Here is a 13,221-nt window from a genome sequence, read left to right on the forward strand (position 1 = left end):
ATATATTTTAGTAAATAACCTAAATATTAACTCAAATAAGTCTTACAGACTTGAAATAAAATAATTATCATCATTGATCCTGACACCCTAAAGTTTTTTAAACAAATTATGTTAAAGATCTATTTTATTAATAATTACAAAATGATTTATGATTATAATATGTATATATATATATATATATATATATATATATATATATATATATATATATATATATATATATATATATATATATATATATATATATTTATTTATTTATTTTTATTATTATTATTATTATTATTTTTTTTTTTTTTTTTTTTTTTTTTTTTTTTTTTTTTCCTGTCTAGCTGTTTATACCTGCTCTTTCTGGGAAACTTCTACTTAAAGTGTTGCTCACTTATTTTAGGAATGTCCTTTCGTTCAATATTTTTGGATTAAAGTGTTTTTTTGAAAATGCTTTCATTATCCAAAATAATCTTAATCATTGTTTTAGATTCATCAAAACACCTTGTTTTGAGGTTTACATTAATATATTGGAAAGTTTTATATCTATAGATGTAAATAAATGTAAAGCCCTTTTTAACATATTCAAATAAGAAGTATTAGTCTAGAGCAGGCATGGGCAAACTCGATCCTCGAGGGCCGGTGTCCCTGCAGAATTTTGCTCCAACACTAATCAAACACACCTGAACACCCTAATTAGTGTCTTCAAGATCACTAGAAAGCTACAAGCAGGTGTGTTTGATTAGGGTTGGTGTAAAACTATGCAGGGACACCGGCCCTCCAGGATCGAGTTTGCCCATCCCCGGTCTAGAGTGATGTTAAACTCCTAAAATTTGTGCTTATTGCTTTGTATTTAATAATCGTTTTTATGTTTATATTACCCTCTCGTTTCCCCTTATTTCTCTCATGCCTTTGTTATAGTTCATTCACAATTCCCTGATTGTTTTAAAATGAACTAGTTTGTAGAGACTGGATTCTGTTTTACGTGTACTGTAAGTCTTTTGTTGTTTTAAATTAAAAGAAATTAAAAATAAATTATGGTGACGCCATGTGATCGGTCATCATGACCGCTGCAACTTTGAGCCCCGAAGTGTCCGGCTGTCCGGTTTGAAGGCTCTGTTTTCAACTCCGCCCCCGCCTGCGCTCGGCTAATCTCGTTGATCACCGGTTGCAGCTGTGCTTCAAGTCGAACGCACCTTTTGACTTGGCGGTTACTCTCACTTAATATGTTAGAAGACCCTGTCCTCTGCTGGAGATTAGGAGTATTGCTGTTCGTTTGTGTGGTGGATTTCAAAAGTATTTTGGGTAATGGTGAACCATTCAAAACAGTACCCTCATCTGCTGATTTGCTGCATGGCAGTGCAATGGTACCATGTCCAACCTCGACAGGCATTCAGGTAAGATGACAATGCGTTTTCAAACTTCACACACACACACACACACACACACACACACACACACACACACACACACACACACACACACACACACACACATACACTATCGTGCTGGTTAATGTTATTTGCTAACAGTGGGTGTCTCTTTTTCTTGTTCTAACTTAATAAAATTGGCTAGTTTGTGCACATGAAGATACCGTGATTGTTTATGCTTTTTGTCTTCTTTCAGACATAGTCAAACCTCCTTTTTCTGTCACACGAAGCACATAATCATGTCCCTTTTTAAAGATACAGATGTAACCAAGTGTGACAAGTGGCCTTCATTCCAAATGTTCTGTTATAAAACTAATCAAAATTTCATGAGTTATTTTGCAAAGATGTACACAAGTGAATGCTTGCCAGAAAGTGGGATTTTATTAATATATAAAAACATAGGCTAAATACAAAATACAATGTGACTAGATCAGACTCACATGACTAGCCATAAGAGCTCATTCTCAAAATGTGCAAAATTTTCCAGAATTTCAAAAGTGGAAACAATAAGCATTAAAAACTCAAGGCACATAATTTTTACACATATAAATACAAAATACTGCATCATCATTCAAACGATTTGTAAATCTGTTCTAAAATACAGTATAGCAGCCCTTATATGCAGTATACACATCAATATATTCCCTAAATGCCAACCATTTAAAAATCTGATTGCAAAGCAGATCAATGTTTTACAATAATTAACAAACCTCAGACAATGTCCTCAGAAACAACTATGGTAACAGAGGTCGAGTGGGGTTTTCATTTGTATTCTGTTGCTCTCTCTCAATCTCTACAGTGCTCTGGTCATCATGCTGAATCTCTTCATATCCCCTATTGAAACTGAAATGAGAAAACTTTCTCCTCCGTTTCATTAAGATCACAATTCCTGCCACCACAATAGCGACCAAAGTCATCACACCGCAAGCCACACCAGCCTTTTCCCCTCCCGACATCTGGGTGGATGATGCGTCAATCAGTTTGGCCATTTGACTGACTTCTCCAAGGTTCGCCACTCTCCATTTTTTTGTCGCCCCAACCCTCATCCAGGCTTTATCGCCTTCTGTCATCACAGCGACTGTGTTTGTCGCCATCATGTTGACCAGAGGTGGCTTTGTGAAAGGTGGGAGGTGAACAGGTTTTAACTGGCCGCCAGTAAACACACCTGATTGTACACAGTACAATACTTGACAGCCATCGCTAATGGTTGCAAGGTGTTGGCTGTACTGAGGTGGACAACGGTACTGGTTTCCTGCTTGAGGGTTGCCAGATTGGCAGCTAAATAAACCCCCAAATGGCACAGAGGATATTGTTCCTGCCTCATAGTCATTGCTCAGACAAATCCTCATGCCATTAGTCAGAAATACTTGTTCAAAATAATTTGCTGGGCAGTCATGAGATTTGGTCTGTGGGTTTTGTAAAGATGGTCCGAATAGACCTCCAAATAGGTATCCGGTGTTTTCAGGGACTGTCTGACTTGTGGAACACCAATAAGTGTCAATTTGTGCCTGACGGACATAGTAAACATTTCCACATACTTGATGACAACAATCAAAAAATAACCAGCATGAGTGACATTCTTTATGGCACTCATAATGATTATAACCCTGCTGTACGTTCTCCGAATGTAACCGAGTGGCACTGTATGGTTGACGGCAAGTATAGTCACCAGTGTCTGGATTTTTTTGTGCAAGTTCATCACAGATGACATTTCCATCTGGTGACTCGGGAGTGCATGTTTGGTAAACGCCACCAAATGTCAAATTGGTCACTGGGCCCTCACAGGACGTGTCGTTCACATTGGCCTGAAAGTTAAAGTTTTGGGAACTTTGATCTGTGCAGCCTGGAATGGTGTTTATGTTGTAGTAACGTTCTGCAGCCTTCTGAACAGAAAAGGCAAGCTTATGTAAAGTGGGAACTGGGAGGTCAGGGAATACGGCTGGATTGAGAAAATAGTGAATTGGCAGACCAGAACGGTCAATCGCCACAAGATTATTTTGCGTGCTCTCTTGCCACTTCTGCATAGTGATGCCTTGATAGAATAAAGCCCCGCCGTGGCTCTGAACTAATGAGTATGTGATGTTTTGCTGGTAAGTGAGGGTTTCAGAGGTTTGCTCAGTTTCTTTGCTGCCAAAGTTAAAATTAACCTTGTTAAAAAAGTTAATGCCTGCTGATGCAGAGACAGAAGACCTCTCCGAATTAGTGTCAGAGACGTAAGACCTTTTTATATAGTCCTCCTGCACTAAAGTGGCACCGGCATCGATACTTGTGATGACATGGGTACCATATTCAAGTATGACTTTCTCTGACAAATACATTGCTTGACGTGTTTGATTGTTCTCAATAGCGTCTGCGAGTTCCGAGATCTGCTGGGAAAAGCGGGAATCCAGAGTGAAGTCAGGGTAAGCATTCACGGTGTACAGATGGTTGCGTACCTGAGAAGAAAAGACAACCATTATTAATAACTTTTTTGGTAAAATTGTTTATATTTTCAATAAAATTAATGTAAATATGAGGCTTGCAGTATTTTTTTATATTAATATTATTCTAAAATCCATGTCTTTAAACGGGCACATCTTTAGGTAGGACATAACTAGACAGACTTTACCATAAATTAATATAAAATTGAACTTAGAATATGAAATTAGCAAGCTGTTTATTTGAAAATAGGATGAACATTACCTTAAACATTCTCAAATTATGAAGCAAACATAAATCACAGAAACATAAATTGAACTGTAAACATTTTGTTGTGTTTATTTTAATGTTAGCCAATACAAATTATCCTTGTACATCCTCAAATTATGAAATGAGAATATGATTGAATTAAAAGCTTACATGAAGATATTATCTTTTCAGTTAAAAATAAAACTAATATGTATAAACAATGTCCTTGAACAGACCCGTCCTCGTCCTTCTATTTAAAAAAAAACGGACGAAAACGAAACTTAATGTAGAAAAGTTTGACTTGCGTTTTCTGCCTACGCCCTGTCTTTGATTTATTTTGAGATATTTGACACAAATGTATGTTCAAAGCTGTCTAAAATGTATCAGTACAAAATGTAAAATTGCTGTATAATACTACCAATAAACTGTAAGTAGACTATGCTATATAGTTTTGACCATTACAAAAAACATGCTGTTTTTACTTTTCTGTCTCACCTGAACCCGCGTTGTTACGGAATTCCCTCTCACTTGATGTATTTTCATGCGCGTGTTTTCCTCAGAGAATTTTCCGTTCAGGACCGTAAGGTAGGAAACGTCTGCATTGATGGATCCTGATGTGGAGCTTCTCTGATCCAGCCATGACATTATCGTCTCAGAGTGAGTTTCCACTCCACTTGTTTTCCGCGGAATGACAAACACTTCATCTGGGATGAGATAAAGTCCATCTTCTGTGGTCTGACACTGTGAATAGCTCAAGTTCATCACCCGTCCCACGTCTAAATTGCGCAGGTTGTCCCAACCTCCACCTGGGAGCACCTCTAAGGCTGTTAAATTTGAATTTGTGCGGCACTCGCGGAGGCCGTTACTGGGTCTGATAAGGGCGTCAGACTTGCAGAAAAGGGCGAAAAATGTAAGGAAAAGATATAATAAATTCATGATGAAGTTTGAGGAACTGACCTCTGACTGCTCTCCTCTGACGGTTTCGTTTCTGCCTTAAATATACTCCGGAGGTGTGGCTTTGGAAATTTTGTTTTCGTGTTAGTTTAGTCAAACTTTCCCAGAAAGAATGAAGTATAGATAAGTTTAAGGTTATTTTCTGTTTGACTGCTGAAGATCAATGTTTTTACAAGTTTCCTGTAATAAAAACATTTTCCAAAGATGATAGTTGTTGCTTTTTCCCCCTGTCTTTCTATTTTATTTACTATTAAGATGCAGGTGTATGTCTTCATCTTTTTTCATTAATTTAGATAATTGGTCATTGAAATTGGACATTTATGCACACTTGCACTCAGGGCACATATGGTGTAGTTCTAGTGTACTCTATACACACTGAAAAAAAGTTGTTGGGTTAACATAAAAAAAGTTATGTACATCAGTTGCACATAATAAACTTATGACTTTGTTAGAAACACTTTTATGTTTCTGTTTATACAGATAGCTCTTTTATATTTTTATACTTTGTACTTTTTATTTCTACAGCCACATACTCTATATCGAAAGTCTTTAAATAGTTTATATTTGCTTTTATTTTCTATTGCATAATTTCTATTTCCCAAAATTTTCTTATTGTTATTGTTTTTATTATTTTAAGGTCATGAGTGGCTGTATAAGCATTTCACTGCATATCAAACTGCGCATGTGACAAATACAATTTTTGTACAAACCCAGCAGAGCTTTGGGATCTGCTGACCAATTCAGCTTGAAGTCCCTCAGTCAAGATACAAGCAGTGGGGTGATCGCTCTTTTGCAGTGGCATGTCCTAAACTTTGGATTACCCTTCCTCCTGAGCTTAGCACAATCACTGACTTGCAATTTTTTATGCATGGCTTTTAATGCATGGCACTGACACTTCTTTATATTTTAATGTTTGTTGTATTTTATTGATATTTCTTGTATTGTTTTGCATTGTATGCTTTTTATTTGTGCTGTATAATTAGTTTTTACCTGTGTAAAGCATTTTGATCAACATTGGTTGTGGTAAAGTGCTATAAATAAAGGTTGATTGATTGAAATAAAATTATAATTTAGAATTTATTGAAATGAGGTTTGTCCTCATCTGTTTAAATGTATTTGTAAAAACAAAAGAAGGCAAGGACAATAGGTTAGTTTAAAATAATGTTTCCAGATCTTAAACACTGCTAAAATAGATACGTAGCATACTGCAAAACCAGCAAATATAATAATACAGCAAACCAAAACATTATGACAGTGGCTAAATGGAGAACTTATTTCTTAAACTGCCATTCCAGTTTTACCACTGAATTTTGCTCAGTGTACAAGTAACTTTATAGCTGAATATCGTTGGGAATTTCCAAAGCCAGCTGTCAGAGGTGATACGTATGTATTAACTCTGGAATTACCAAGGTCATCCACTACATTTTTAAAGCCATTTGTTAAAAAAAGCATGCTAGACTATGCTAGACTACTTTCCAAATATGCTTTATATATAGTTTAAAAACATGAACTGAATTAAATTGAACAGATACATGGAATTTAATCTTCAAACTGCACATTTATCTTCATGTGAATGCTGAGAACACGCAGCTCAGTAATCTAAGGAATGAAAACATACTGTAAGACGCTTTGAGATGTCGGTAAACTGAAAACTGTTCTGACTGGTTTCAACACATTTCTGCTTGGACACATGCATAAACAACCATACAGGAAACTCACCAAAAGAAATTATCAAAACATAAATTATTGCAAACTATTAACCAGGCAAATAAGATAACTGGTCACAAACAACATTCGCTGCAGATTCTATTTGACTCCTTTATGAAAAAAAAAATAGCAATTGCAATTTTAAAAGATAATACACATCCCCTTCACTCAGCTTTTGAAGTGTTACCATCAAGACGCAGGTTTAGAATTCATAAAGCCCCAAGAAATGCTTATAAAAAGTCATTTATACCAATTGCAGTTGTTGTTTTAAATCGGATAACTGTTTGAAGTGAATGGCGTGGTTGTCAAGAACGATCTGCAGTAATATGTATGGGGCTAATTTGGTTTTTAAATTTTTAATTTATGTTGTTGTCCTGATGTGTTGCTATTGTGGGATTGTTGTATGGTTATATGTATGCAGTTGTTGTCTTAAACTCTGTGTTAAAGACAAATTTCTTTTCTGTGCCAAACAGAATGGACAATAAAGTTTAAACTAAAACTAAACTAAACTAAACTAAAATACTCAAAAACCATGTTTATTTTTGTATTTTTTTAGTAGATTCTAATGTTTATGAAACTGTGTGAAAGTGACAGATTTGTGATTTCCCAGAGTCAGTGTTCACGTATTGAGTTCACCAGGAAACTAAGTCATGTTGACAAGTGCGTGCTTAAGAGGAAATACTAGTCTGATTTACAAAAGATCACGAGAAACATGACGCAACATTTTTAGAAAGACAACCTGAGACTTGTTTGGCATTAGTTACAAGTGAATAATATTACAAGTGTCAGCAAATGAAGGTCCAAAGTCACTGCCATACAGTTTTACAGTAAAGTAGTAAAAGTCTTCCTTTTTAAAATTCTCTCAATTTCACTGCTTCATTTTCTCACCCTTGATCAAATCTTATTTAAGTTTTTTTTTTCTGTTAAACAAAAATATTTTGGGAAAAAGTGCTAGTTGCTATGACACATTGACTCATTTCTTTTCTACTCTGGAATAGGCATGTGATTCCAGTATGTGATTCTCATAACCTTGAATAAAAATATCACAGTTTCACATTATTGTGATTAGTGCTCTAAAATATATTCATTTTAAATGTCTGGGTATAAAACCAAAAACGTATTTCCCCATTGAACAATATGTTTTATTTTAAGAAACATTCAAAATACTTTGGAACAGTAAACATGTCAGTCTAAATAATTCAAATGAATGACTTCTACTGTCTTCATTAGTTTTAAAAACACAGATTTCCTTACAATTTAAAACGACATCTTTGGATATCTTTTCTGTTGGAGATACTGTTGTCCTTAAAAAAACTACAAAGAAAAACATTTGTAAAAAATCATAAATGTACTGTAGGAAAAGCATAACAGAAATATTTGGCGGTTTTAAAACCTTGACTTTTCCAAACCGCTGTTATCATCCCATACCTTCTATGGAAGTTGATGGGTGCCAGCAACTAACCTTCTTCAAAATGTCTTCTTTTGTGTTCAACTGGAGAAGGAAAATTATAAAAGTTGAGCCACATGAGGGAGGGTAAACGATGAGGTAATTTTCATTTTTGTGATTGAAAGGGATCAACGATCCCTTTGTCATAGTACTTGATTTTTAATGCTTGTTATATTAGTTCATAAGTGTTAATATTAAAATTAGTACTTATTAATGAATTATTAGGGTGTCATGCTGGCGCAGTGGGTAGCGCGATTGCCTCACAGCAAGAAGGTTGCTGGTCCGAGTCTCAGCTGGGTCAACTGGAATTTCTGAGTAGAGTTTGCATGTTCTCCCGTGTTTGCGTGTTTTCCTTCGGGTGCTCCGGTTCACAAGTCCAAAGACATGCACTGGGTGAATTGGGTAAGCTAAATTGTCCGTAGTGTATGTGTTTAAATGAGTGTGTATGGATGTTTCCCAGTGATGGGTTGCAGCTGGAAGGGCATCCACTGTGTAAAACATATGCTGGATACGTTGGTGGTTGATTCCACTGTGTCTAACGCAGATTAATAAAGGGACTGAGCCGAAAAGAAAATGAATGAATAATAAATGTTAATTTTGCAAGAAAATGTTTAATCTTATCACCAAAAAATAAACATACTGATAATTATGATGCAACTGCAAACAAGTGAAAAAAACAAAATATGCCATACAGCAATATTCATTCATTCATTTCTATTCTTTTCAGCTTAGTCCCTTTATTAATCAGGGGCCACAGCGCAATGAACCACCAGGACAAAATATGTTTGCCATTAACATTAACAAGGTCATAGTCTAATATATTTAAATAAACAAGATTAAGCCAGTAAATCTAGCAAATGTTGTTGTGTTCCTTTTGACCCACCCGTGTGTTACTTTCGTCCCTGCCTATGGGCTCAAAAGTAACAATGTGCAACTTTTGTTTAAAGTGAAGTTATAGTGGAGTTGTTCTATGTTACAAAATAACGCCTGATTTTAATAGACTGCTGTGAGTTAGTAACCAAAGCAAACATATATTTCTGCTAAAAATATTATCTTTTAAAATTAGGTTTACATGAAAAATGTCCCCGCTGTCCTCTGATGTACTCATGACATGCAGACTTCTCGACTTCAGTCATGCGAATATAAAGTATTTACTCTAATTCTGTCATTCCGCCTTTAATTGTTTTGGTTGTACTACTGACACCTAGTGGATGACAGCAAATAGGCCCAAAACACATCAAATCGAAGAAATGTGTTTTTCCTTAACTGAATCAATAGCAATAAATTTTCAATAACTGAATGTTACCGTCGTGTCAATCAACTGGTTAAATCCTAATTTACAACACTGATGAGGGGACCAGCTGACAGACACACTCAGTGGAATGAAGATGGGACGCTGTGAAAACCCTCATGAAAACCATACTGCCCTGCCTCAGGATTGATTCTGATTCATTATTGAGGTAGGATGATATTTTTTTTACACAAGTTACACCCACAACTACCTAACAAATCTGTACACTAACAGTTTAGACTTCACCTTTGTCGTTTAAAGGCGTACCGCATATTGTATGGATTACGTTTATTTTGCAGTTAGCCTATATGACTATGGCAAGCCGTTTTAAAGATTATATTGAATGTATAAAACACATACGTGTTTACTTACTACTTATCATTATTCTTTAGTGCTTATACATTATATACTTGGTATTATACCTTTAGGTTAAGAAATAATATCTACTAAATAGTATCTAATGAGTAAGAACTAGCATCTAAAGCAAAAGCACCAACAACTAATTTATAAGTACATCAGTTAATAGATGAAATGTTAAAATATTTAACCAAAAAGAGTCAATTCTGTCTGTCTGGATTTGATTTTGACGTCTGGCACCATGTTACAGTTTTTCTCCATTGGTTTGGCTCATTTCTTGAAACAGAAATTACATTCTCAAAACAACATGGACAAACCTCCGAACCACTTGGCAATTGTTCACAACAGAATTGAATTTTTCATTCATTTCATCAAATTGCAAATGTCCAAGTACATCTTTGCATTTGATTAAGTACAGATAGCCTTCATTTAGCACAATTTCCAAGCGATTAGATCTTGTTGATCTAAACTGGTTGTTAATTCTCAGTCTAATGGTTGTTCTCTCCAAAATGTCAGCGTCATTTCATTGTATATGTCATTACATGCACAATAGTCTGTTCAATTGTCAAAATTAGTCAATATCACGAATACCAAACAATAGGTGAATCCTTGAAACATTTAATCATTGTAGGGAATGGTTGCGTCATTTACGCCGTTTCTTCCCTCGTTGCATCGCAAGGGAGAATATTCGCTGTGATGTGGACGAGAATCTGTGGTCACACAGACTGCAGCATGTGGATGGTCAGGAGGGTGAGGACGGCGGGCATTGAAGAACTGTTATGAAACTCCAGCTTTATTTATAGCACTCTAGTTTTTTGCTTGTGTGTTTATATTACAGTTGATTATGCTGTATACAGTTTCTTTTTGCTCTGATATATGGAAGTTACTTTGTGTGTGGTTGATCATTACAATAAAAAAAGGAGTTACCATTTCCTTGGCAGTATGAGTGCAATGTGTGATGTCAAACCTTGGAGGCTACTCTTACCCTAAAATCCTATTTCTTTTTTTCAGTTTTATACACAATTGTATTCTGTTAGCTTGACAAAAACAGTGCAGTAACCATTGTCAATGAAGGGCTGTGCTAAGACTGTAAGGTGGACATGAGGGCTGTGCTAAGACTGTAAGGTGGACATGAGGGCTGTGCTAAGACTGTAAGGTGGACATGAGGGGTATTTTAGTGGTCCTTTGCCATAGTGACAAAACATCTAAACATTTTGACTTGCAGTGCTTACACAATGCTAAAGGGATGAAGCATTTTGGGGCACTGACTGTTTAAATGAGAAGAAAATTTAGTTTTGACACATGAGTGAACTGTTTTGGGAAAGGTATGAGCTGTTACAGGTGAACCATGGTGTTGTGCCAAACCATCCACATTATTATCTCAAGAGTGTTGAGAATGTCCGGTCTGTTTCAAGAAATGAGCCAAAGCAATTGAGAAGGATATTTGCCATTTTTGTGGCACTGACATTTTATGTGGGAAAGGAATTTAGTTTTGATGCATGAGTGAACTGTTTTTGGAGAGATATGAGCTTTTGCAAGTGAGCTATAATGTTGTGCTAAACTGTAACAGTGTTTTCCCAAATGATCTTAGAATTTTGAGAATGTAATTTCTGTTTCAAGAAATGAGCCAAACCAGTAGAGAAAAACTGTAAATGCTTGAAGTTGTACTAATGTTGATGCAGTTGCTCTAATGTCCACTCGGTGGCGATGGATGACAGCAGCAGTTTGAGCACTTGAAGTACTTGTAGGCTACTGTGTTTCGGTCTTATGATTCATAAACGAATGAATAGTAATTGTTCTAGAAACAATTATTTTATTTGAAATAATATTATTTTCCACTTAAAGTCACCTTTTTTGATTATACATTAAGATTTCTTATAGTTATTTACTCATTGCTGCTAGACCTGGTGGACTTTACACTCAGGTAGTTAAATCCTGTAATTTACAAGAGTTATAAGTCCAGTATGTTCCACGTGGATGCTCTCATCAGCACTTTTTTGCTGAAAAACACTGCTCAATATGTCTTCACTGATTTTTATGAGCAGAAAAACACGAGGTTCCTCTGTTGACGTGTTATTCATGCAACATTCTTTGTGTTTCTTACGTTGTGGAATGAAGTAAGGAAAGGAGTTGGTTGATATAACGTGTCTAAGTGTGCATCTGAGTGTAAAAAGAAAAAAGGTGCCAGCTGTGTAAACTTTAGCAGACCGCACTCAGCCTATGTCAGCAAACTGCAGAGATCAAAATGTACCAGCAGAGAGAGTCTGCAAAGAGAGCTTTCAAAACAGTTCAGATGGGTGTTGAGCTCAGCCATGGGGACAGAAGAAGCTGGAATAAACAACAGAGAAAGGAAGCACGGAGGGAGGAGGAACAGCAGGAAGAAGTTGAAAAAGGTCCCTCATTCTGGGGGTCACGATAAAATCCTCTTAAATAATGAACAATGGATGAGGAGCCTTGGGATATGAACGGAAAATAAATGGCATTCTAGTTTAATTGGCTGATTTATTTTCCGAACTTTGAATGTGAGCATGTGTGTTGGACAGTGCGTACATTTGGGTAGGGTTGGGTCAATAGACGATGCCATCGTCCATCGACAATGGCTGATGGCCGCCCCCGTAGGAGCAGCAACCCTCTCGCGAAAAATACACACTTAGGCCCCGTTTACACTAATACATCTTAGTTTTTAAATGCCATTTAAGAACGAAAATGAAAGGCCCTCATTCCACACTATACCACTGAAAACACACATCACGTGACCACACAAACATACAGGCATTCGCTGCAACATACACGCATGTCTGAGCTCCAGGCAGTTAGCTGGTGCTTTGAGCACAAAACCCCAGAGAGCAGTGTACGTTAGACAGTTTATCAAAGATGTACCACTGGATCGCGTCTCACTATAGTTGTTATACGTGATTTGTAATTAATCTTGTCTCTATCTAACGACTCTTCGGTCTTTTGAATCTATCAAGTAACATGTCACAGCGTCAGCACACTGCTTTAATCTTTCGCTTTCATGCTTGTACTTCGGAACTTAACAAAAACCTCAGATACTGTTGGTTGATTCCTGTTGGTTGTGCACCTTTTTTATCAACCAAGTTTGTCGATGCCATTATAGCAACACAGATCACTCTGCCTATTCATGTCCCGTGGAAAAAAGTGATTGACAGGTGTTTTTTTGTGTGTAACTTAACTTTATTTATTTATGATTTGGATTTTGGGTCAAACAAAGACCACGAGGGTCAGGTAGGCAATAGGCTACAAATAATTAATTCATTATGAATTAAATAATTATTCATAAATAATTAATTCACCGCCGCCTATGACGACGATGTCACCGTCCATCGCGATGTTTCACATTAGACATCTACGATGCCAAATTT

The 13,221-nt window shown here is 36.2% G+C and overlaps 1 protein-coding gene across 1 annotated transcript; it reads right to left on the bottom strand.

The window, feature by feature from the left end:
- Positions 1-1,774: 1,774 nt before the first annotated feature.
- mpeg1.2 (macrophage expressed 1, tandem duplicate 2) lies at positions 1,775-5,068 on the bottom strand. The gene is made up of 2 exons (XM_056464401.1): positions 4,578-5,068; positions 1,775-3,850 (listed from the first exon to the last, which is right to left on the bottom strand). Exons 1-2 carry the CDS (start codon positions 5,016-5,018, stop codon positions 2,150-2,152), a joined length of 2,142 nt encoding a protein of 713 aa, XP_056320376.1. The 5' UTR covers positions 5,019-5,068; the 3' UTR covers positions 1,775-2,149.
- Between the last annotated feature and the right edge of the window lie 8,153 nt (positions 5,069-13,221).

This window comes from Danio aesculapii, chromosome 8, assembly GCF_903798145.1.
Source record: "Danio aesculapii chromosome 8, fDanAes4.1, whole genome shotgun sequence".
NCBI classification, from domain to species: Eukaryota; Metazoa; Chordata; class Actinopteri; order Cypriniformes; family Danionidae; genus Danio; species Danio aesculapii.

Coding starts and splice junctions, on each gene's coding strand:
- mpeg1.2 (XM_056464401.1), bottom strand. CDS start 5,018: ATGAATTTATTATATCTTTTCCTTACATTTTTCGCCCTTTTCTGCAAG. Junction 3,851..4,577: donor CCGTAACAACGCGGGTTCAG/GTGAGACAGAAA, acceptor TTTTCTTCTCAG/GTACGCAACCATCTGTACAC.